Consider the following 25,565-nt stretch of genomic DNA (forward strand, 5'->3'; position numbering starts at 1 on the left):
GCAGCCCCCTGGGAACCTGGAGCCTGCCTGCACCCAGCCAGACCCCAGGCCTGGGGCTTTGCCGATCGCTGCTTGGGGAGACAGGTTCTGTGCTCAGATGGTGGGGCTGGCAGGACGGAGACCCCTTAACACCTCTGCAGCCACAGCCTCCACCAGACCTCTCCGGGCCCGCTGTGCACATCATGGGGTCTGAGTGCCGTGGGGCCTGGCCTCTGCAGGGGAGTCGGTGTCCGGTGACAGGGCAAACCCAGGCCCGAGTCTGGGCTCAGCCGCCTGCCCCAGAATGCTCTGCTCCGCTCCCCCTGCATGGGGCGGGGGATGCACACACAGACTACAATAACGGCCAAACAGAGGCTATTGCTCCATGGATTTATTACTCTAAACAGAGGAACAAAGGGAGGAGCCCCCAGAAATCCCTGCCGGGGGAGACAGGCGGCTGGCCCATCTTGCTGGGGAGGAGCAGAGAATGAAAGGCATGGTGGCAAACGGAAGCAGACGGCACAGCCCAGCAGCCATGCACACAAACCTGCCCCTGGGAATGCGTCCTTGTGGGCAGAGCTCCCAATAGGGACAGAAGACTCCCGCAGGGTCCAGGCCAGCCCCAGGGATGGGGTGAGGGGCTCCCCACAGCACAGAAAGCAGGAACAAGGCACATGGCAAGGACACCGCACTGAGCAACATCGATCAAGGCGGGCACAGGGGCACCAACGAGGCCATGGGTGCTGGGGAAAAGCAGGTGCCCAAATGCCTCCTGCTCCAGGTCCCGGTGTGCAGCTGTGTGCAGAGTGCAGGTCTCCCTCAGCCCCATAGGCTGTCAGCACCCCCACGGCCCGCTAGCCTCACTTGGAACCCTGCCCAGGGAGCATGCAGCTGCAGGTCAGGACGAGGGGCAGAGAGATTCACACCCCTGGAGACAGCGGTGATAGGAGCTGCCCTGCTACCAAAGGGAGTCACCAAAGTCAGTGGCAAGGGCCGGGAGGTGCTTTTCACGGCATCTTCCTGTGCCATGGCCATGCCTGCTCTTGGGGGGAGGAGCTGTAGCAGGAGCATTGGGAAGACTGCCCCCTCTGCTACCCCAGTGCACACCCCATCTCCTCAGCAACAGACACCCGAGCTCAGGAGAGCGCAATGAGGGCCCAGGGCTGATCTTCTGCCTCATGAAGACCTTACCAGGGTGGGGGCAGCTGGCTGCAACTCAAAGGGGCCATGGGTTAGGGGGTGGTTCTCTGCCATGGAGGCCTTTCCCATGCCCCAGCGTGGCAGGAATCCCGTACCAGGAGGCAGGACCCCTCCGCCTGGGCTTCACTGCTGGTGGTGCTGCGTGCTGAGCATGGAGCTGCTGGCTTTGGAGAGATGCTGGACCCAACCCCACCCACAGCTGAGTGCTCGACTCATCGGCCCTGCCCCAGCCAGCGGGAAACAAACTGCCAGGCTGATCCTCCCACACCTTTGGGCCCTGCAGCTGTAACAGGGTCTAGCACTGCCAGGGCGCTGCTCCCCACTCTCTGCAGGCCGGGCTCCCTGCCCCTGCCAGGGCTCAGACACACCACGGTGGTGCTGGGGCTATGGGGAGATTCCAGGGGCTAGGACTTGGGCTGGGGAAGGGTTTCCCCAGAGCTAGGAGAAGCAGGTGGCAGGGCTTCACCGCAGCAGGGAAAGTGGGCAGAATAGTAAAGGACGAAGAACAGGCTATTCTCCCTAAGGGCTCCCCTGAAGTGTCACTCAGCAGGGCCCCGCTGGCCCTGGCCTGCAGGTAGCCAAGTGGGTGCCGCTGGTGGCTGCCTGGCGGGGCAAAGCCCCCCCTTCTGGCAGGAGGCTTGTGCTTGTGTCTAAGGAGCTCAGAAAGCAGCCCCTGGAGCCCGAGGGCGCTGACAGAGCAGGCTGCCCTGGAGCCGCTGGCAGGCGTTCGCCAGTGCTGTGAGCTAGGTAAGAGCCTGCCTGCAGCCATGCATGGCATGCTGAGGGCCCAGGAACCAGGGCCTGGCAGGAAGAAGCCACACAGCAGGGCGGGACAGGTGCTAGGTCCAGCCCGGTGCAGCAGTGACCAACTCCCCAAGAAGGACGGGCTGGAGGGAGCAGGGTAGCAGCTGGTGGCTGAACCCAAGAGCCCCCGTGCAGGATCAGGAAGGGGAGTGGCATCCCGTGTGCCCCATGCTGGAGATTCGGCTGGATCTTCCCTGGGAAGGACTGAGCAGGAGCAGGCTCCCCACAGAGGGGCTGTCCCTCCTGTGAGTGCAGCTGGGGCCCTCGTCCCTCTGCAGGGGAAGGCATAAGCCCATCCACACTGCTCCTCCCACACGAGGCTGCAGGGGAGCGAGCGCCAGCTGCAAAGCAATCATGGGGCCACCAGCTGGACAGGCGGCGATGCCACACCCAGGGGACCATCGCCTGGGGACAGTGGCACCAGGAGGAGACGGAGTGCCACATAAGCCTGGCTAGAGACCCCCCTGGGCTGGGTGCCCCCAGGAGAAAGCAGAGCAGACCCTGGCCGGCCTGCAAGGGGCGACTGGCCCAAGACGTATTTACAGGGGAGGGGCAGCGCAACCCTACAGCTGCGAACAGTCACCGTGTTTACAAAATATACATGGGAGTGTCCTTCATTTGCACCCCGCCCCCCCACCAACTCCCTCCCGCCAGCTCCTCTGTGGGGGGAGGGAAAGGGGGCGGAGGGGTTAGAACGGGAAGTACTTTAAACATCTTTAAAAAACCAACCTGTGCAAAAGTTGTGCCCGTTGGTGAGGGGAGCAGCCAGTCCCAAGAGGAAAGTGGGAGCCTGGCTCGAACCCGCTGCAGGGGGCAGCGCCTGCCTTCCTCTTGCCCCATTTACAGACTCATTTAACACACCCGAGCCATGTTCAGAGTGTCATTTGGGGGCCCTGCTGGGCATGGGAGGCTCCCAGCTCCCTCGGGGAGAGGAGAGCTTGTGCATGTGGCTTGGGACGCAGTTGAGACCGCCGCAGGCCTGGGCGGAAGGAAAGGCTGCGCGCGTCCTCTGGGCAGAGCTGGGGCTGGTCGAAGAGGAGGGGCTGAGTGGGACTGTTGGCGCCATGGCTTGGAAGGGTCTTGGAGTCGGACGACCCTGAAGGAGGGGGGAGAGAGAGAGAGACAGATGTCACAGCCCAGGAAGACAGCTCGCTCGTCTTGCGGTCCCTCCCTCTGATCAGCCTAGGGGTGGAGCAGGCGGGCACAGGATGGGCTGAGCCACAGCTTGGGGGAAATCAGCCAGCATGTGCGCACCAGAAGAGCCCTGTGGGCACGGGACCTTTCGGGGCGGGGGGGGGGCTAGAGGGACTCAGGCTGCAAACGGGACGCTCCCCACAGTCCAGCATATGCCAGGTATGTCCCGCTCTCCTTTGCTCGGGAAGGGAACTGCCCTGTGCTGGCTCCCAGGACAGCGGGGCTGGGTGGGGACCCAATAAGGATTTCCTCTCCAGTTTCTTGGCTTTGCTGATGAGTGCACGAGCCCCGTGCCCTCTGCCACAGTTCAGCAGGACGTGGACCCAGCGGGCACCGGGGCCCAGATGGGAACCCCCGCAGGTTTCAGGCTCTTGGCCCCCCAAGTCTTTGGGGAACCCTGCACATGGTGAGCGGAAGCAGATCAGATCAGATCTCCTTGTGTGTGTGTGAGAGGGGGTTTCTGGGCCAGTTCCGCACCCTGGCCACTCGTGCTAACAGGGCTGAGTTACCCACATGCTTATGGGCCTCCTGCAGGAGCATTCAGCGAGGGGCTACGGAAGGGTGCTCAGCATGGCAGGGACCGGGCTCCTCTGTTCTTGTAACAGCAGCGGTGGCTGGAGGCACCATGCGCCCCTAGTCGTGAGGAGCAGTGAGCTGAACTCACCTCGCTCTCTTGGGGAGAGGGACACTGGTGGCCTGCCCAGTGGAGCCTGGCGGGGTGCTGGGCCTGGCTAGCGCTGGGCAGAGGGGACTCAGGAATGTTGCCAGGGGCTGGGATCAGAGCTGACAGGTCAGTTTGCAGACAATTCACAAAGGAGGCACAAGCTGCGCAGTCTGGAGAGAGAAGCCCTGGGAGCAGCTGAACTCTAGGATTTCAGGCCAGTTGGCTGAAATCCCATGCCCTGCACTGGGGCCTGTTACTGCCACCCTGTGGTGAGAGGAAACCATTGCAGCAATGCACCATCCTGGGCCGAGCTGGAAGGGCAGGGAGGGGAGAAGGGGCCAGCCTGGTACTGACACATTCAGCTAGTCTGCCCCCACCACAGCCCCACCCTGAAAGGGGTCCTGCTGCCCCATGCAATTCCCTGCACGTAAGAGAATGAGACGACGTACCAGCTTACTCCTCTATCCCAATAGAGCAGGAATCGGGACCCAGTGCTGCCCAGGGCAGGAGCAGGGAGGCAGACAGAAGGAAGGAGACATTAGAGAGATGCTCAGAACAGACCGCGACTCTGCGGGGGAGAACAGGCTGCAAGGACTACAGCTGACGGAGCTGCACTGGGAGCAGCTCAGCCACGAAGCCCCCCGAAGCGCAATCCCCCGCCCGCGGCACAGTGAGTGGGCCCCTCCCTCGCACAGGGCAGGCTGGTTCCAGGATGAGCCCAGTGTGCCGCGTGTGGTGACAGCAGGCACAATCCCCCTGCTGCCACAGCCCTTCCTGCACAGGCATCCTGGAGGAGGATTCCCCTGCTCTAACAGCAGCGGGGCTGCAGCCTGGGTCCTCCCCTGCACAGCCAGCAATGCTCACTGCTCAGCGGCCCCAGCATGGCAGGCCCTGCCTCTCCCTCCCTGGGTCAGCAGTATGGAGACAGGGAGCAATAAAGCCAGGAGCCTGCGCTCTTCTCTGGGTGTGCCCGGGATCTGCTGCCAGGTGGGCTTTTCCCCTTGGTGGGAGCTCACAGCTGGAGTGCCAGGGCCAGTGATCAGATGCGGCTGTCACTAGAGGAGGGAGACCAGAGGTTTTCAGCCCCCCCCATGTTATGCCTCTATTCATGTATTCATGAATCTTCAGTGGAGGGGGGAAAAGAGAATCTCACCAACTTGCACGGGGAGGCCACTATCACACTTGCAATTGTGTTGCCGTCTAGTGGCTGCAGCCCAAAGAGCAGAAAGGAGGAAAGGGGGTGGGACTGGAAGCAGCAAGACAAAAGGGTGAGGGAGGAGGGGGACGGCAAAGGGAGATATAGGGCAAGTTACCTCTCTGGGAGCCCCACTCACCCATGCCCCTGGGGGCAGCAGTTAGCTCCATATGATCATGGCAAGTGGGTGCTTTAGGGGAGAGTTTCGCTCTCCACTGGAGACGAGCTGCCTGATGCGCCGACCCAGGCAAGCAAGCTGCAAGGAGGGTGGCTCAGCCTGCAGCCAATAGGCACAGCACAGACCCCTTGCCAAGCCGCGGCGGCGCCACCCACCGCCAATCAGCACCGTGCCAGCACAAGGGCTGGGCTGTTACCTGGCAGGTACACATCAACTGGGGGGTCGCTCTCCGACCGCGTAAGGCTCCTGTGCTCGCTGCAGCTGCTCTCCGGCAGGATGTCTTCCATGGAGGGCAGGCGGCTACCTGGAGTCAGCAGAGAGCTGGACAGCTTAGTCCCGGGACAGAGACGGAGGAGCCTGTGCTGCCTTCCCTCCCGAGGAGAGACCAGTGCTAACAAGGGCCCCCCACTGGCATGCGCATGGGGAGAACAGGTTCCTTCCCCACTGCCCCTTGCTGCGCCCTGCAAACGCTGCCAGGTGACAGGGCCAGCGACTGAAAAAGGCACCTCTCTTGTCTACAGCCGAGACACTTGAAGACACTTCAGGCCTAGGGAGCCCAGCGAAGTCGCGCAGTGCCTCCTGCCATTTCTCCTGACAGCCCTGCCCTGGGCACTGATCACAGCACCAGAGTGCGAATCCTAGCAGAGCACTGAGCCAGCCCCAGGCATGCAGGAAACAGCCTGGATCTTACCCACGGAGCAGCATTGGAGCAGGGAGATGGCCACCTGGCACTGGGCAGGACGGAGAACCACCCCTGGCGCTTTCCTCCCTCCCCATGTGGAAGCCACCTCCCACAGCAGATCAACAGGCAGCCTGGTGTTACTGAGGGTTTGTCTAGGGAATGAGATCTAGGCTTTTAAGTTGCAGTGAAATTTCCCATCAAGTGTTTGGGAATGGTGGGTGCTGTCTGGCACAACGGCGAACCGAGAGCCTCTGCCTCCCACCTGGCCCTTGGGTGCAGGCTGGGGAACATGGTGACAGCAGCAAAGGGGAGGGGAGTGCACACAGTCAGCCTGGCACTGCACTACTGATCTGCCCCGTCAGCCCACCCTGGGCAGAGCTCAGCTCCAGGGAGAGCCGGCTGGGAAGGAACGCATGAGAAATTTCAGTCACTGTCGCTTCCCTAGTTCCCAGCTGGCGCGGTTTCCCCTTCAGCTTCGGCCACTGTCCAAATGCAGTTTTTAAATGCTCCCTTTGGAAGATCTGAGACATGAGACGCGCTGGAAGGAGTCACAGCGCACAGAGCTCTGCAGATCTTGATAGTTCTTCACACAAAGATCCCTGTTGCACAAAGTCCACGTTTCAATGGAGAATCACACCTGGGGCCCAGCAGTGATAGGTCAGGCGCTGTGTCTGTGCACAAGCACTAGGGGGCGCTCAGTCTCCAAGGAAATCCCATGGCAAAGCTCGGGCTTGTCTAGAGCGTGAGTGCATGGCAAACTGGGGTGTCAATCTGCAGCACAGCAGCCTGCCCCTGCGCTAACTGGCCATGTGGACCCTGCTACCACACGCAGAGCTCCCAAGCGCTCAATGCACACAGGGGAATGTTTACGTCTTGTCTCTGAGTTGGGAGGTGAGATTCCCAGCTCAGGTTAGCATGTTAAAAACAGTAGTGTAGCTGGGGCTGCATAGGTGGCTGCTCAGATCAGCCACTTGTGAATGTACCCGGGATCCAGGCAAGTACGCATTCCAGCAGCTATCCCAAGCCGCGGCCCATGATACCCCAGCTCCACTATTTTTAGCGTGCTAGCTCAAGCAGAGCTAGTGCAGGTATGTCTGCACAGGCTGGAAATCACATCTCCCAGATTAAACGTGCACATACCCTGAGTGCATGGTCGAAGGATCCATGTGGCCAGTTGATATGCAGCAGGCTAGCGTGCTGCAGATTTACCCCCCAGCTTGTTGCCCCGACAGGCCCTCAGACTGGGGAATTGCAGCTGATTAGCCATTGTCAGATTCAAGTTTCCAAGGGGAACTGGAAACCCCAAAGCCGGTCCCTGGCAGAGGGATTCCCACATTCAACAGAGATCAGTGACCCGGGCATGTGATCCTAGGCTGAGACCATGTCCATCCCCAAGGAGCACCTTCCAGAGGGATTAGAAGGAGCCCTGCCATAAGCAGAGAGAGCAAGGCCAAGAGGCTAGCAGGGGGTCAATTCCAGCCCCAAACTCCACCCTCTAGACAAACTTATCCTAAGGCAGGACGTACCTTGTTGCAGGGACGAGATCCCCTCCATTTCTTCAGTCACTATGCTCTGGAAAAGGAGAGAACAGAATGACCTCTGCAGGCTGGAACCCCTCCCCTCAGACTCAGTATACTGTACCGACGTGCTCAGGAGGGCTGTGCCCAGGACGGGGGGCAGCCTGATGCCCCGATACAGGGTGCCCAGCATTATCACCACACTAGTACCGTACTGGCCTGGGGAACGAGGGTGGCCACCTGTCCAGTCACACCACCCCCTGCTGAAACCCCCTCCTGGAGGTTCCCAGGTGTCAGATGCTGATTGTGGGTGCACTGGGCAGGCCCAGGTTGGGGGGTTCAGAGCTAGGAAGCTGCAAAGCCAGCTGCAGTGACTGGAGCCAGAATTAACCTAGATCTGCCACTCAGGAACCTTCTGCACCGGCAGGAGCATCCCATGTTAACAAAGCCCTTCAGGCGCCAGCCCCAAGGGGTTAGAAATGCCCTCCCGGGCTGTAATTGCAATAGTTCCCATTGTGCCCAGGGGGAAGGGTTGGCAGCATGGGAAACCCAAGGCATTGGGGGTGGGGGGTAGAGAGCTGTGGAGTTAAGGGAGATGGGGAAGTGTTTGGGGCTCCCCGGCAGCAGACTCCGGGCTCCTTCCCATCACGCACTAAAGGGTTTACCCTGAGCCCTGTTACTCAGGAAGATCCTGCCCGAAATGCACCTCCCCCCAGACTGGCACCCGTAGCCAGCTGCCAGGCCACAGCCCAGAGAGTGGCCCTTCACTGGTGCAGGGCTCATGGGGCAGGGAGCGACCAGGGTTGAGTGCTTGGGATGGGGACTTACTCCAGGAGAGCTGTTCTTCCTCAGTACCAGCTCGGCCCCGCTCAACGCTGGCTGGGAGTCCGAGTCCTCAGAGAGCTTCTCCTCATCCTCTTCGTGGATCGGCGACGAAGGAGATCGTAACACACTGGGGGTAGGAGAAGAGTGACGTTGCAGAGAGCCACAAAACACAGCAACTTACATTCCCATGGCACCTCCCAGCCCCCGGCAGGCACAGCACAGCGGAAACGACAGAAGCCAGGAGGTGCACAAGAGTGCAGGCAGGGGAACGTGTGATCAGGAACCTCCCTCTCATAGAAAGGGCCACAAGGGCATAAGCAGCCGCTTCGAGTGCTCAGACCCCTGGTGCGTGTCATTTGAGACACAAGCCAACAGTCACCTGCATAGAACCTGCTCAGCAGGGCAAAGGGCCACCTCAGGCCTGCTGGGATCTGAACTTGGCATTCCCAGGAGTTTCAGCCCCTTCTTGCAATGCTTGTCAGGGCTCTGCTTCCAGACTGGGCCTCCATGTGTCAAGGGGAGGTTCACCTGCAGCCTGGGCTTTAGGGGCATGATACCAGAAAAAGCTCAAAGGAAGTGTGGGCATAGAACTGGGGGTGCGGGACATGGGGGGTGCGAAAGCAGGGCTGCAAAACCAGGCTGAAAATCCGGGGCTGCCACTTCCCAGCCTCACACAGCACTAGGACAGCAGATCGCTCTGTGACCAGGAGCCAGGAAGGCTACTCCCCAGCTCAGTGTGTTTATGGACAGCTGATATGAGAAAGCTGGGGACCTCCTGTGATGCAGCCTACTGAGACAGATGGGAATGGTCAGTAGCTTTGAGCTCTCTAGGGGTATTTTAGAAGACACGTGCAGGGAAGAGGCCCTGGGGGAGGGATGTTTCCGAAGTTGGGGCTGACCTGTCTGGAGATTTGCTCCGCTTGCTCTTTTGAGGGCCGCTCTCCATGGCTCTGTCAATCCCGGCTAGTGGGCGGCCGGCTGGGGGCAGTCCATCCACCACCCCAGTGTAGCTGATTTCCTCGTACAGAGGAGCGGAAGGGATGGATGGGGAGATGGAGCGGAGGCCATTCAATGCTTCCAGCAGCGAAATGGGCTCATATCCTGGAGGGATGTTGTCGGAGCTCTGCAGGTGAGGAAAACAGGGGTAACATTAGGCAACCCCACCAAGCTGGACCCAGTGCGAAACCGGGATCCCTGCTTTATTCTTTGCACAGTAAATCCTTTGCTCCTTTAATGGTTAATTTAAAGGGGCACCACCAGCTTAAAATTTTGTGCACACATCTGTTTCAAACAGTCAAAATTCTATAAGGAAAGATTAGAGAGAGCAATATCTTATGTATCTTATGTGCTTGCTATTTGTCAGTTTATTTCTTTTGCGCATCCAACAGCCCTTCCTGCTGCTTCCTCCACATAGTGAGTTTCCTTTGTTGTCTGTCTGGGTCTTTCACATGACTGGGAAACTGGGGGCTGAGGGGACATGCCGTACATGTCGACGGTGTCCTGTTAAAAGTAGTTAAACCAATGTCATTTGAACCCAATTATTAATCACCATCATCAGCGGCAAACTGCACCTCAATTCTGCACCGTGGTGCTTGTGTTTTGGGGGCAGGCTGGTAAATTCCCAAAGGGAAGTTTTTATTGCGCTGAGGAGGAGTATAAAGAATATGCCCAGCTCAGCATCTCTGCCACTGACTGAGATGTTACAACCCATTCACTGTGATGCCTTTCAGTGCCAACAACATCTGCTCTGACAAAGCACAAGTGCCTTGTAGAGGTTGGTGCATGCGTGCCGGAGGACATGGCAGCGAGGTACAGCACACTGTGGGTTTAGGCAATTGGAGAGGCAGTGGGGGATAGTGAGCTAAGCGAGCAATGAAATACTTAATTGCATTGACACTAAAACTGCCCCTAGGTTCCAGGATTATTGCCCCACCAAGCTGGAGGGGGCATTGTGTACAGACACCAGCTCAGAGCTCCTGTTTTAGGAGGCAGCAGACGTGAGGAGACAGTAACAGATTGGTTTATATTGGGGACGTTTTCTTCGCAGTCATGAGGGGCAAGAACCAACCCTTTTATTTTGTGTTTTCTTTTTTAAGCGAAAGCTCAGGTGCTGTAGCTCGGTTCTGAGGCCGGGGGGTGGGGGTTGGGGGGGGTGGATCCTGCAGTGAAGTCCACAGCCAGGGGCCACGCAGGGCCCTGCAAATCAGTCACTGAAACTTACATCTTTAAGCAACAGCTCCCTCTCATCGGGCACTTACCACCCAGCTGTCCCTGCAGCCTATTGCTCTGCCTGCAGCACCACAGGGAAGGGAGGGATAGCTCAGTAGGAAGGGAGGGATAGCTCAGTGGTTTAAGCATTGGCCTGCTAAACCCAGTGTTGTGAGTTCAATCCTTGAGGGGGCCATTTAGGGATCTGGGGCAAAAATTGGGGATTGGTCCTGCTTTGAGCAGGGGGTTGGACTAGATGACCTTCTGAGGTCCCTTCCAACCCTGATATTCTATGATTCTATGACCACTGCAGGGTGCCCTGCGCAATCCTCGGAGGGCTGCAGCTTCCGAGGAGGCTGCAGGCTGTGTCAAGCTTGTATAACAGCATCAGACAACAGCCCTCATCTTTAATGAAGAGATGCGACCTGCAGAGAACACAGGTCCCAGTGCGCCACGCTCCACCATGAGCCAAGCCCCCAGGCTGATTGGAGCAAGAGGAAGCAGGAGCCTCCCTGGTGTTGAAGATGAGGGTAGCTGCAAGCCTCACTGGATGGGTCTAGGGGATAACAATGGATCGCTCCTCCCTCTCTTAGATCGGTCACTTGCATTTATACTTCAGCTGTGCTTCCCCCTCCTGCTTGCCAAGGCGTGGCCCCTGATTTGTTGCGCTGTACCGCAATCATGAACAAGTCCCAGGGTGCATACACTCAACTAGAAGAGTTTTAGAGAGGTTTTTTTAAGCAACTTCACAACCAAAGGTGTTTGCTTTACACAAGGTGTGCAGGGACTCTTTTGCAATCAGTTCTGCTTGCATCTGAGACTTGGTTTGACTCTGCTATTGTCAACCCCAACCTCTCTGAACAAGAGTTTTACAAAGAGAGCCCAAGCACGCCCTTCAAAGAGATCGGGGCTAGACAAATCCAGACAAGCTCCCTCAAGCAATCCCATGGGTGGAACAGGAACTCGATAGAGGCTCTTTTGCCCAGTCCTAGAGTCTGGAGCAGGAAAACAAGTAAGAAAGGGTTTTGATCTCAGGGTTCCAGTACAGGACCGGGGCCAGGAATCCCTGTGTTCTGCTACTGACTCCCTCTGGACTACAGGCAAGTCTCCCAAAATGTATCCATCTGTAAAACAAGGATAATGCTGCTTCCCTCCAGCACAGTGGTTGGGCGAGCGCTATTAGAACGAATGGGAGCAGTGTCTGGGGTTAGGGCACTTTGAGCACTGGGAGGAAGCGAAGCCCAGCGCGTTAGAAAGCCCTCGCACGTGGAAGGTCTCACATGCTAGTGAGACTCCTGGTGATTAATGACAGGTTTCAGAGTAGCAGCCATGTTAGTCTGTATCCGTAAAAAGAAAAGGAGTACTTGTGGCACCTTAGAGACTAACAAATTTATTTGAGCATAAGCTTTCGTGAGCTACAGCTCACTTCATCGAAAGCTTATGCTCTGATGATTAATGTGACCAAGTCCACTCACTGTTTCCCTTGCACATTTCCTGTTGGGTAGGGAGACAGCACTCGCTTTGGGGGAACACAGGGCCAGAAGCCATACAGGGTTGAGAGTTACTTACAGAGTGCTCATCATGGTCCATGGTCTGGGCCAGGACGGGGCTGAACGAGACGGGCGACAGAGCCCCAGGCTTCTTCCTCACGGCTCGGATCTGCAGCAGGGCGCGGAAGGCTAGGAGGCAACATTGTACAGGTGACTAGATGGCCAAAGCAGCATGTCAGACAGCGCCAGCTTGTGCCACAGCAACTCCACTAGGGACATGGCTCAGACGCCCCGTTAGCAGGCAGAATTCACCATGGTGAGACCCTGCACCCCAGAGACCAGGAGCTCCTGGGGGGAGCTGCCTCCAGCTGACTGGCACCAATTTCAGGCTAAGGTCTCGTAGCTGAACACACGGAAGCCAAGTGCTGGTGTCCAGCCCCCTTAGCTCATCCGCTAGTGCAAGAAACTGGAGAGAGGAGCAGTCTGGCAGCAGACAGAGCCCCTGGCCCCAAGCAGCATCTGTAGCGAATGAAACGGCAGCTCTATTTATATGGAAATACAGCCCCATGCCCTTCTGGAAGTGCCCACTCTCATAACTAACCTGGGGGGCGCTGCTGCACCTGAGCAAGGCCCTACATCTGCGGCCAGCGCCAGCTGTGTCAGCCTGCCCCCAGCCAGCGACCCGCAGGGAGGAAAGGGGCTGACGCATGGTGGGAGGCCAGGAGTTGGTACACTGTGGCAATCCCCGATGCAGGCCCAGGGCAAAGATGCAGTCGCCAGGCTTGGGCACCATGGGGCAGCACTGCAAAGGCCCTCAGACAGGCAGGAACCCCAGCCATGGCTCAGGAAGATTCCCTGGTGCATGGGATGCTGCACGAGTGCTGGGAGGTGTGGGGATGGGGCCAGGCCTGGCGCTACTCCTTGAGAAGTGGGAAGGAGAAAGAAAAGCAGGCCAGGCTCTGACAGATTTGCACACAGAGCGCCAAGGAGACCATCAACAGCTCTCTGTGACTGCTCTGCAAGAACCGTGCTGAGGGCGGGAGACACAGCTCCCTCTACTGTTTCTCAACCTCAGATTTGTTGCTCCAGGCCAGGGTGGGGGTGAGGAGTTGGCCACTGTGTTAATGTGGCATTAATTTTCTGGTAACGGGGGGGGGGAGTTAAACAATGACTTGTTAACACGCTAGGGCTGGAGGCACATCAGATGCGCTGAAATCCCCTAGTGAACAAGACTCTGAGATAGTCTGAAACGGGTCCCGGCCCATCCCATACAAGGGAACAAGGTGATTAAACTCAGGCCTCCTTGTTTCATTCACAGGCTCACGTTGGCCTCCATGTCACTACCCTAGAGCAGCCTCTGCCCAGGGTGCAGACAAATCAATGGGTTCTTTTGAGGGAAAAAAATAGATTTTTTTTCACCACTAGAAATCAAGGGTTGCTATTTAAATTACACGGTTTTCTTTTTAAAAAGAAACCTGATTAAAATGAAATCTGAATTTAACCCAAAATATGTTAAGGCCTAAACTTACTATAATTTTTTAAACATTTAAATAAAAAATAAATATACTGAATCCATGAGCCTCTATCAAAAACTGTGAGATAAAGGCTGCTTTATTGATGTAAAGAATCCAGGGAACACAGCTAACTTTTGAGGTCAAGCTTTATAAATATGGCACATTAGGTAATGCACTGTATTAAGGCCTTATTTTATTTAATAAAAAAATCAATTTTATGTGCTGTTGTGTGTGTTTAATTAAATTCCAGTTACTATCCTATTGCAGCTTAACACAAATTACAAGAAAAAAGTTAATTAGCTAGTAAATAAGCAATATATTATTCACCATTTTCTAACATACTAAAAATATACAATTAATAAGAATTTGAAAATATTAAGCTATATAATTGCTTAAATAAATGTATGTAGTTATAGTGTACTGTCCTAGGTAGCAAAAAGATGTCCTAAATCTAGCATAAAGGCTCTATTTAGTTGTAAATCAACATGTTTAAATGGTTATATCAACCAATGACAACGCACCTTTCTGTAGAAATAACTGAAGTACAGCTGGAAAAGTTGATTCAAATTGATGATTTGGCTGTCCATGGGGTGATTTACATCAATTCACCCTGCCTCCATCTCATTTCTGGCCCCAACTCACTCTCTGGAAAGCTCTAATTTTGTCACTTTGCTCAGACTTAGGTTAAAGAGAGTCTAAGAATACACCAGGCTTGCAACTGATACTGCTTGCTTGTGCTTAAAGACAACCCAGGGATTAGTCAGTTTCCCTGTTGCCCTCAGCGGCTAGCAGGGCAGTGTGAAGCCAGAGGTTACGGGGAGTTTGAGCTGCGTTGGCTGTAATTTGGTCTAAATTCAGTTTCAGGACTAGACAAGAGCCTCTGATCAGGATGCTGCTGCGGACTTGGATGCTTGAGGCACTGCACACTATCCAGTTGTCTAGGTAAGGGACATGCTGGACACCTAGGCAGCGCAGGCAGGCCGATACACGCGCCAGGCCAAAGGGGAGCACCGGGTGCTGACTGCATGTATCTCAAGCTATAACGTGAAGGTGCTTCCTGTGGCCTGGATGTATTACCAGGAGTATGTGTCCTGCACATCGAGGGCAGCATACCAATCTCCACTCTCCAGGGTAGGGTAATGGAAGCGAGGGGGACCATCTGGAACTTGATTTTCTTAGTTCAACTTCCTGGAAGTTTTGGGGAATTAGGAATAGAATCCCTCTGTGATGACAATGAGCCTTTTCTATCACTCCCCATTGCAGAAGAGACCAGACTTCTTAGAGTAATACAGTCTTGTGAGATGGTCCCTGAAAGGGGACCGGGAAGGTGGGCTGCAGGGAGGGAGGTGAACTGGATAACACATTCCTCTTCACATTGCTGAGCACCCACTGGTCTGATGTTATTTGAGTTCCAAGCACTGTTAAAAGTGCAACAGGCATCTTCCAAAAGCTGGGATACATGGAGAGACTGGTATGCTGTCCAAGTGACTGTTAAGAAGCTGTTGATGTCTAGTGAGAAGAGCCTGATGGAGACAAGGCCATCTAGTGCCATCGAGAAGGCCTAGATTGTCTCTTAAGAGAGTCCTGAAATCTCTGCTGGAAATGTGATCTGTGAGGGCAGAGGTCTAAACTGTTTCCTCTTTGATTGGGGGTGTACACCCCTATTGAGCTCAGTTGTCCAGGAGTTTTTCAGGGTGCACGTGACAACGTCAGTCTTTTGAGAGAACAATTCAGACCGCTCAATCGGCAAATCCCAGATTGTAGCTCCTTTGGAATTCCAGACACCTGGAGCCAAGGGGAACATCTCATGGCAAGGACAGTGGCCACAGATCACAAGGCTGTATCAGTTGCATCAGTAGCTGCGTGGAGGGATGTTTTTGCTGTGAGGTGCCCTTCAGAGCCATAAACTGTTCCCTAGTCTTCTCTGGTAGTCTGGCTAAAACTGTAAAATTAATACAATTATATTTGGACAGGAGAACTTGACGGTTAGCCACCCTCATCGGCAGAGTAACTGTAGAGTGAGTTTTCCTGCCATATATAGCCAGTCTCTTGAGCAACCTGTCTTTAAGCTTGGCTTTGAGATGAGACAGGTGGGAATGCTCACTGGCAGCCATAACCACCAGTGAGTTGGAGACACATCAGAGAGTGTGATAACTGATAACAATCAGAATCCATTTGAGGAGCTTGGCAGCATCTTTCCAGTCTTTTGGCTGCAGGTGGAATAGAAACTGGGGTCTGCCCAAGGATTTTCTCTGGTCTCAAGCAGGGCTTCTTCAATGGGAAGAACCACGTTTCCCGTAGCAAATGTTTGTGCAGCATCAAGGAGACTGCAGATTTTCTTGAACCAGCTTCACCTGCACTCCTAAAGAAGAGGCCACTCTTCTCATTAGGTCCTGGACAACCTTGAAGTCCTCTGGAGGTGACTCTGTGGGTGACAGCCTTGTCTGGAGATGACGAAGTGCGTGGAGGGACATCCAGGGGTTACTTGAGTATCTCATCCTCCTCAATAGGGGACAGTCAGAGGAGCCTGGTGAAAGGCTTCTTGGACTGGAGAAGGGGACCCCGGCTGGTCTGAGATTCTGAAGGAGGTCTCAGCTCCCTTGGAATGGGCCACGACCAGTATGGCCAAGAGAGGGGAACTCCACAGTTGGAGCCTCCCACAGTGGAGGGCACCATCTTTGGGCTTCCTTGAAAAAAGACGAGTCATAGTCCTTAGAATCTGTGCCCCTGTCATGATGTCTATGAGGTGATCTGAAAGGTCAGGATGGTAACAGAGTTCCGAATCTGAAGAGGGAATGTGTAACTCCCCAAGGAACAGAGGGAGCATTCCTATTGGGGCTCATGGGGGTCTTGAGAGAGATGGGCCCTGTAGTCCATATATAGCATGGGATAAGGAGGTTTGAATGCTGATGAGGTAATGGGTGTTGGCAGTTTTGAAGTCGACTTTGTCAGTGATGACAAAGGCTTCGGTTTTAATTATCGCTCTGGGAAAGCTGACTTCATCGATGGTCCCGGATACGTTGAAAATACTGGCAATGTCTACCACACCAGATGTGTCTGTGTGGATGGTGCCAGGTGTGTCAACAGTACGGACAGGGCCAGTGGTGCGGACAGTGCTGAGAATGCCGAAGACCCTGTGGTGCTCAATACTAGAGCTGGGTGTGGCAGTAATGGAAAGGCTGGTAAAAGGAGACACCCAAGATCTCTTGCAGACAGGAAGGCTAGAGGAGTCAGAGGCACTGACTCGATCATTGGTGGATCCAGCATTGCCAAGGTGGTCTGGATTGTCTGTACAGGTGAAGAGGGGCCCAGTAAAGATAAAGGCATGGGACTCAATGGCCCTGGAGGAACTGGAGTCTGATGGAGCTGGTGAGTGCTTATGTTTACGATGCCTCGAACCAGTACTGAAGGACTTACTGGAAGGCTTGCTTGACGAAGCCTAAGATTTCAAGTGCTTTTCAGCATCGGAATGCTTTGGGTGCTTTGAGGCGGCCGACAGTGAGAGGAAGAACACTGTTTTTCTCTTGACTTGCATTCCGAGATGCGGGCAGTTGGAGGGGCATTCCTTGTAGATTCAGAATCCATCATCTCATGTGCGGGTTCAGTTCCAAGGCAAACCCACCGCCACAGTGAACTTTTAGGCAAAAATCCCTCTGCTTTTTTCCTTTAGTGGGGGAGGAGGTACAAACTGGATATCTGTCCCTCACAATACCTTTTCCTAGTTAGAGTAGGCAGCTTTTGTGCCTGTCCATGCCAAGGAACAGAGGTGGTGGTGGCGGACATGCCCCTTTCGTGGCCTTGGCTCACTGCACAAGGAGAGTAGGAGGGCATGCGCCACCTAGTGGTCTGCTGGCAAAAGCCTTTGACTTGAACACACTGAGCACCCGTATCCCTGCACTGGAACATACATGTGCACAATCACTTGTTTTATCTAGTAGTTATTAAAAAAAAAAAAAAAACCCACACACTTCAGCCTGTCTCCCCCCAGTGTGTGTCTTCCCCCCCAACCCAGTTCTTATCCTTTCCCCCCACTTCTGTCTACTCCTGAGTCTCTACATTCCTCCACTGTCAGCAAATAGACACGCTCTGCCAGCAGGTTTCATCTCCCTCTAGTGGTCAGTTCACAAGGAAGATAATAGCCTTCTATTACTACCAATTACTCAGCTCAAGTGGCAGAGATCCCAAACTAGCTGGTGACCCATGTGAGGGTCAACATGGTTCCACATGAGGGCATCAGTTTTTTCAGTAAGCTTTTTTTAAAAAAAGAAAATGATATAAAAGACTGTGTTAAAAAGAATGTTAAGATTGTACAGTGAAGCACTCATAAGTTAGCCTTACATCTGGCATTTCCTGTCTGTACAACCTTAATTTGCCCCTCTCCCCCTCCAATACATATGCATTATGATATAGTCTTTAGTTACATGATCAGATACTGTTCTTTCCACAGGATCTTCTGAAGACCCAGCTATCCTTTTTAATGGTGATCTGGAAACAAATGGGGGTTTTCTTTGTTTGCTTTTTATGCATAAAGAATGCCTGAAAGGGTTTCTGTGGTGTCTAGAACAGAGGAGTTTTGAGAGCGCTCTATGGTGCACACTACATTCTAGGTCTTAAAAGACACCAGAAACCAGCAGTATATATGAAGCCAGGCTGTGTGTGTGTGCAAGTATTTAGTTAACATGGTTATTTGGGACCCAACTGTGCCTTTGTGGCTTCATCACATTATTTTTATTATGTAAAGAGCAAAAGCATAAGAGTTTTCTATTTAAAAAGAGGTTACTTTTGAGGGGGGAGGGTTCTTTTTCTTGGAGTACTCTATGGATCCCTTGATTCCCTGCTCTGTTCATTCCCTCTGAGGCACCTGGCATTGGCCACTGTCGGAAGACAGGATACTAGGCTAGATGGATCTTTGGTCTGACCCAGTATGGTTGTTCTTATGGAGGACTAGAGAACTAAGGTGATATCACAAGTATCAAGGAAGTGAAACCCAAGGAATGACAAGGAAAAATGATGTCTAGTAGGACCATTTAAAAGTCTCTGTTGAAGATTTAAATATCTCCATCCTTTCAATTAAGGACCTATAAAGCTTCTCCCCTTCCCCCCCAGCACTTCTCTGGTCTTTTCCCAGCAATTATTTCCCTCCCCCTCAGCTCCTCCATTACCCCTGACTCTCCCCCAGCCTTTGCACTGCTTCTGGCAGTGTGGGAAATACGGTTCTGTATTGCAGTTTAAATGAATTATTACTCAGAGTTCTGTATTAATATGCCCAGTAAGGAATCTATTTGTCAAAAAACATTTCTTGAATCTTTTCTGTTGTCTGTATTGTTACTGACATACTTGCTGACAGGTATTTTGAAATAAATGACCAAAAGTAATTGAAACTGGTGTGATTATATTGTGTTATTTTGACAAATAAAATATTCAGCTTTTTGCAGAATTTTAATTTTTTTGTTGCAGAATTTTTAACTTTTTGGCACAGAATTCCCCCAGGAGTAGTATTTGGTGCATTTACGAGCACCAGAGAGAACACAGTCTTCTGAAGCAGTCGGGGACACTTAAATATTTATATTGCAGTAGCTCCCAGAGGCCCCAAGCAGGATCAGCTTCCCAGTATGTTGGGCACTCCACAAATGCACACCAAGACAGGCCTTGTCCCAAAGATCTTACAGTCCAAAACAGTGAGCGGGGGACAGACTGGAGGGGATCCAGGATGGAGCAGGGGGAGAGGAACTCAAGGCAACAGCTGTAAATACATGTTTGAGGAATTTGGAGGTGAAGGGTACTGGGGATATGGGGCGGTAATTGAAGAGGTAGGCGAGTATGGGACAGGTTCAATACATCTGATACCATGGTTTGATTCCGGCTGATCATATGGCTTTCGGGTGGCCAACAAACAAGCAGGGAAAGCCAGCTGCTTCAGGCCCTTTCAAATCATAACACTGAGCTGTTTAGTGCAAGGTTAGCCACCCAGCCCCAGAGACACTTAAACGAGCTTGCAATTAAACGAGTTACAATTAAATGAGCTTGCGTCCACAATAGGCCCTCCCGAGGCTCAGAAAAACGATCATGCCTGGAAGAGCTCATCAGAGCTGAGGCCCAACCTGCAACCTCCCAACCTGTTTGATTAGCTCCCAGCATGGGGACATGCTTGTGACCTAATCCAATTTTCTGTCCTATTCCTCGTAACTGCTGAAATATTAACAGGGCACTGAGCTGGAGACAGGGCTGCAGTTACTCTGCTCTGCGTCAGGCATTCATTTTTTGAATGAATAGGCCCTGAATTAGGGGATATGGAAAGGATTTAACACCTCCAAGTGCTGGACGAAAAGCAGGCTGGTGGTAGAAGCCAAACAGACTGCTCACTCGCAAGAGCTCCATTCATTTAATAGAATGCCAATGAGTTAGCATCGACCCTCTGGAGTGACGGGAGCCATTTTGCTTCAGGAAAAACGGTGGTGCTTACATAAAAGACACACCCTTTTCCTCTCCCAGATGGGGCTGCTAGCTTGACACACAGGGTGAGTGGACTGAACGGAAGATGAAGGTACACACTGCTGGGACACTGGTTGGAGGAAGCTAAGCAGGCTATAGTCCATCTAGACTTTGCCTCCCATTCTGGTCCCACTGGCTGAGCAGGAGGGGAGAGAATCAGACTACAGGTTTCTGCCCCACCCATAATCCCAGGGCACCAACCAGTCACTTATGCTGCTGGTAGGTAAAGCCACCCCTGCCCAGAGAGGTTAGGGCTTTTGTACCCGAATGGGGAGACTGCAGCTACCCAACGGATGGCAGTGAGACCTGCGCCCTCTCCTGAGTGTACTCACGCAGCCTGCAGATGGGGCAGTTGTTGGCCTGGTAGCGCAGGGTGTCTGCGCAGGAATTGCACAAGCACAGGTGCCTGCAGGGCAAGATGAGGGTGTCTCTCAGGTCGGACAGGCACACCACGCACTCGTTGCTGTTGTCACTGTTCTCGTCATCGGAAGGCTGTTACGAGAGGAGAGGCAGTGCCACATGAATACAGGTGCTTTGCTGGGAAGGAAAGGGACACTGCAATCCAATGAGGTCCTTGCAGCTCAAAGGTGAAATATGGCTCAAAAGGTAAAGAGGCTGCAATCCATACTCAAGGAGCTCAATCTATTTAACTTAAAGAGAAGGTTAAGGGGTGACGATCACAGTCTACGAGTATCTACACAGGGAATGAATATTTGATAATGGGCTCTTCAGTCTAGCAGAGAAAGGTCTAACACACTACACTTTTTTTAACCACTGCAACAATTTACCAAGGGTCATAGTGGATCACTAGCAACTTTTAAAACCAAGACTGGATGTTTAGAAAAACATTTGCTCTAGGAAGGATCTTGGGGCAGGTCTCTGGGCTGTGTTCTACAGAAGGATCGCCCTCGACGATCACAATGCTCATGTCCAGGCTTCTTCCCCTGCAACAGAACAGGCAACCAGCAGGGGAGCTGCTGAGCAGCAGGAGAGAAGGGCAGCAGCTGCCCACAGCTCAAACCAGATCTGCCCTGGGGCCAGGGCCGGCTCTAGGCACCAGCCTAGTAAGCAGGTGCCTGGGGCGGCAAACAGGAAAGGGTGGCACTGCGGCGGCTTTCGGCGGCACGCCAGAGGCAGCTCCTCCGCTTCCCTCTTCGGCAGCATTTTCCATCGCTGCTTGGGGGGCCAAAAAGGTAGAGCCGGCCCCGCCTGGGGCAGCGGTGGAGGGAGGTGGTGACACCTACCATCTCCTCCTGCTGATTCACACACGTTAATTTCAAAGTCCTGGCTGCAGCTCAGGGAACACTGTCCATTCAGAACCCAACACTTGCGAACAGTCACCCTCCAGGGCCGCAATGCAGAGCCTCAAGGACTTCTAAGTAGCCCCAGGGACACAGGCTGCGGCAGGGAGTTTGTGGCCTTATTCAAAGTGAGATACCTAGGGTGGGAGAGGGAAGATCCCTCCATCCCCCTTGGTGTAACACTGCCGCACTCTGGGCTCGATTATACTGCTTTCATTAAACAAAGCCCTGCAACTTGCAGCTGACAGTCAAATGCAGCAGTCCTTACAAAGAGGAACTTGCTCCCAGGCACAGCAGCTCCCTCTGCTGAAGCCGGGGGGAGGGGGTGGGGGGGAGAGGAGAGAGGAATCCTTCCAGTGCAGTGGACCCTGCTCCCCCACATCAGCATCCCTTGCTGAACCTGGAGCAGTCGCAATTGTTGGGGAAGGGCCCAACCATTAGTGACCTCAGTGATGTGCACAGACATGCTCGTCCTTTCGTGTGAGTTCCCTTTGCTGACGCACGCTGGGCCGCAAGCCGCACCGTGGGGCGACCCAGACGTAAACAAAAAGACACAGCATCTGCTCCTGCCAGATGAGTGAGCCAACCTGCTGACCATGCTAGCGAGCAGCTGGAAGCTGCCTGCGGACATCGTGTGCGCTCTTGATCAATTTCAGGGCTCCTGCGTGTTGCGCAAGGAGGTCCTTCCTCTCTCCTTTTCACACTGGCTGCTCAGTGTACTGGAACTGAACGACAAACAGCCCGAAGTCACGTTCTGACTGGGCTCTGTCTGAAAGAGCTGGGTCCGAGGGCTCCTCAGAAGACAGCAGGAGTGCAAAGAGGAGTCTCTAAGGGGACCAGGTAATAGGATTCGAAAAGAGTTCCCCGCCTCCCCACGGGGCTACCTGGTGGAGCAGCCACACAGAGGGCATAGATTGTTAGCACAGGCCTGGGAAAAGGCTGGGGGAGAAGGGGTGGGGCTTCCCCTGTTCTGTTCCCTTCCTAACATCACTTCCTCCCGCAAGCGCAGCACTGGGGAATTGAGTACAGCACTCCCAAAAGCAGTCAAATTTGTAGAGGCCAACACCCGGCACTCACCGTGCTTCTCATCTGCAGAGCACGTCACAGATGAATACTCTCAGCCTCTCCGCCCTGCCCACTGAGCTGGGAAGGTCAGCATTACAGAGGGGTAAACTGAGGCTCAGAGAAGTTAAATGACTTGCCCAAGGCCATGCAATAAATAAGAACCCAGGATCAAATCCCAGGCTTGTCTTCTCAAGAAGGAGCTGATTATGTTTGTAGTTGAAGCGGTTTCCATATAATCCCTTGGCACTAGTGAGACTACTCAGAGTCAACTCCTCCACGGCTGCAGGGACATAGAGAGAACAGCAGTCCATTCCAACACCCGGCCATGTTCAAGGGATGCACTGCAGTGGCAGACCCGGCACAAGGGGAATGTTAACCCCTGGCAACGAGGAGCCAACCTGCACACACTAACAGCACCGCTACAGTCCCAAACCTCAGGGATGCAGAGAGCTCTCCTCAGCCTGCCCTGTGCTAACCGACGAGTCAGTTGCAAGGAGTGATCTCAGGGGGTGGGCTGGGGGGTGGGATCAAGGACCCATTTACAGGGGAGGAAAAGGAAGACTTTTCTGGGCTGGGAAGCAGCCTGTGCAGGGCACCAGAGACAGAGCGTGCAGCAGCTGAGACTGGCACGGCTCTTCTCGTGATGGACCGTTATTGGTATGGGCTATGGAGAGAGGTGCCCACGGAAACCCAACAGCAGCTGGTGCCTCACTCCCTCTAGCTCCTGTGAACATCAGGCACAGAGCCCATCCTCAGGCTGCCAAACAAAACCGAAGGGGACAAATTCACCACGGACTGTGGCATCACAACAGAAGGGCATGGACTGCCATAATTAGCAGTAAGGCAACATGACCAGTACCTTTGTCTCCTGGTTGTTTTTATTCTCGATGCCATAGATCTCCTGAAGCAGGTAACTCACCCGATCCACCTAGGAAAGAAAGGGACTTCACTTAGCCTAGGAGTCATGGCTGCTCTATTTGCATTTATTCCATTTTAGTCACTTCACCTACAACAAGGGAGAGAATGGGCTGCCAGACCCGCGCCACAGCCTAGGGCGGGGGTGAGCAAACTTTTTGGCCCGAGGACCACACTTGGGTGGGGAAACTGTATGCAGGACCATGAAGGTAGGGCTCGGGCAGGGGGTTGGGGTGCAGGAGGGGGTGCGGTGTGCAGGAAGGGGCTCAGGGCAGGAGGTTGGGGTGCAGGAGGGGTGTGGCAGGGGGCTCAGGGCAAATGGGTTCGGGGTGCAGGCTCCAGCCTGGCACTGCTTACCTCGAGCGGGTCCGGGGTGGCAGTGGTGTGCAGGGGGCTAAGGCAGGCTCCCTGCCTGCCCTGGCCCTGCGCCGCACCCGGAAGCGGCCAGCATGTCCGGCAGTGGCTCCTGGGGGTAGGGTGGAGCAGGCGGCTCCACCACATGCTGCCCTTGTCTGTGGGTACCACCCCCAAAGCTCCCATTGGCCGCAGATCCCCATTCCCGGACAATGGGAGCTGTGGGGTGCAGTGCACGGAGCCCTCTGCCCCAGGGGCCACAGGAACGTGGTGCTGGCCGCTTCCGGGAGTAGCGTGGAGCCAGGGCAGGCAGGGATCCTGCCTTCGACCCACTGCGCCATGGGGCTGGCAATCCCGCAGGCCGGACTGAAAGCCCTGATGGGCCAGATCCGGCCCACGGGCCATAGTTTGCCCTCCTCTGGCCTAGGGGGTGTAGCACTGCCCGTGCAGTGCTGAAGGGGAGCTGATCTACACAAACATAGCAAAGGAGAGAGTCTGGATGACTCACAGCCCAGCAGAGCCCCTCCCTTCACCTTCATGCTGAGGAGCGGGCTTCAGACAGGGGCACCGGAAAAGGGGGGGCCCAGGAGGCCATTACTGGCGGTGAGTGCAAGTGATGTGAAGGGGGGGGAGGAGCAAGTGGAGGCGGGGTGAGGGCAGGGCCTTTGGGGGCAGGGCCATGGTTCCAGCGCCAGCAACCCCCTCCGCTTTTAGGGAGCTTCCGTTGCCCCAGCTTCAGAACTGGCTGAGGGGCAGGGACAGAACAGGGGTTACATCAAACACAACTGATAATACTGCACTTGGCTCATAGCAGGCCTGCAACAGGCGCCTGCAACTTCCGCTGGCTTCAATGGGTGCTGCAGGACCTGGCCCCTCTCACGATCAGGCCCTTCTTGGTGGCTTAGCTTTAATCATGGATGGCCATGCTGAACTTCAGACCCCCCGGCTCAGTTCCGTATAGGAAAGGCTGGACAAACGCAGCAGCAGCAGACCTTGCTTCTGCACTGTGGCAGCCAAGTTTCCCCAGCACTTGTTACCAGCATGTGGCGTTCTGCTTGCAGATACCCACGAGTCAACAGAGCCGGAGAAATGGTTCTGTATGAGAAAGCTACTTCAGAGGGTCAGGCTCCTGGGAGAGCGCTCCGTGAGCGCAGTGAATTTACCTACAAAAGTGCTCGAGCCCTTGGGGTGTCTCCCCTTTAGGACAGTGCATGGATAATTACTGGGATGGCACGTGCAAGTGCAAAGAGGCACAGCTGGCAAATCGTGGTAACTGGGTATGGACTGTACTGCAGCTGCTATGCACCTTTGGCCTTGCCATGAGCCCAACGCAGTGCCCCTCCACATGAAAACCCGTGGAGGAGCAGGATCAGCAGCTAGTGCGGTGATGCCTTGGCCTAGAGTGCGTGTGCATGTAGTAACTAGGTCACAGGTTCAGTTCCCACTGCGGGAAGGCTTCTTAGGTTATGGTTTCCCACACTGGGGAGATGTGGCAGGGCGGGGGTTTGCCACTGCATCACGAGACAGATGGGGTAAAGGGTGCAGAGGATCTTTTCTTCTCTGTTCCAGGAAAGGGTTGAGGGGGAGACACTGAAAACTGAAGAGAGGAAGAAGGGCTCAGTGTTCAGAGCAGACCGGGGACTTGCCAGTAGATGCTTTTACAGAGGATAGCTGGGGCAGCCACGCTGGCAGGTGCAGTGCTAATCTCGCCTCAGCCTTCTACGCATGGAAGCACCCTGGTAACGGACACAACCTTTGATCACTGCACTTTGTTGCAGATGCTATACAGTGAGCTCCACCAAAAAGCAAATCTGTCCTGGATCCACCCTGTGAAAAGCCCAGGGAGTGGGCGAAATGGTGGGGCGACCCTCAGTACTGCCCAGAGTGACATCCTGAAGATGGGACATGGAAACGTTTTACTGCATATCCAAAACTGACCCTTTGCCACTACTCTGCAAAGCCACCTGGAATCAGATGCTCGAACTCTC

At 54.4% G+C, this 25,565-nt stretch overlaps 1 protein-coding gene across 5 annotated transcripts in view; it reads right to left on the minus strand.

The window, feature by feature from the left end:
• Positions 1 to 355: 355 nt before the first annotated feature.
• MGRN1 (mahogunin ring finger 1) overlaps positions 356 to 25,565 on the minus strand; it is a 107,202-nt gene continuing 81,992 nt past the window's right edge. For 2 of the 5 annotated variants that reach the window (XM_037910212.2, XM_037910211.2), the window contains 9 exons: positions 23,168 to 23,236; positions 20,275 to 20,434; positions 12,016 to 12,125; positions 9,138 to 9,361; positions 8,242 to 8,365; positions 7,423 to 7,468; positions 5,411 to 5,518; positions 4,291 to 4,335; positions 2,941 to 3,079 (listed from right to left, as the gene is read on the minus strand). In XM_037910212.2, coding sequence (XP_037766140.1) covers positions 4,295 to 4,335; positions 5,411 to 5,518; positions 7,423 to 7,468; positions 8,242 to 8,365; positions 9,138 to 9,361; positions 12,016 to 12,125; positions 20,275 to 20,434; positions 23,168 to 23,236 — 882 coding nt within the window. In that variant the 3' untranslated portion in view covers positions 2,941 to 3,079; positions 4,291 to 4,294. Of the gene's footprint in view, positions 3,080 to 4,290; positions 4,410 to 5,410; positions 5,519 to 7,422; positions 7,469 to 8,241; positions 8,366 to 9,137; positions 9,362 to 12,015; positions 12,126 to 20,274; positions 20,435 to 23,167; positions 23,237 to 25,565 lie in introns of all 5 variants that reach the window. The other 3 variants (XM_037910209.2, XM_037910208.2, XM_043523327.1) reach the window with 2 other exon arrangements.

The sequence above is a fragment of the Chelonia mydas genome, chromosome 10 (genome assembly GCF_015237465.2).
Source record: "Chelonia mydas isolate rCheMyd1 chromosome 10, rCheMyd1.pri.v2, whole genome shotgun sequence".
Lineage (NCBI taxonomy): Eukaryota > Metazoa > Chordata > Testudines > Cheloniidae > Chelonia > Chelonia mydas.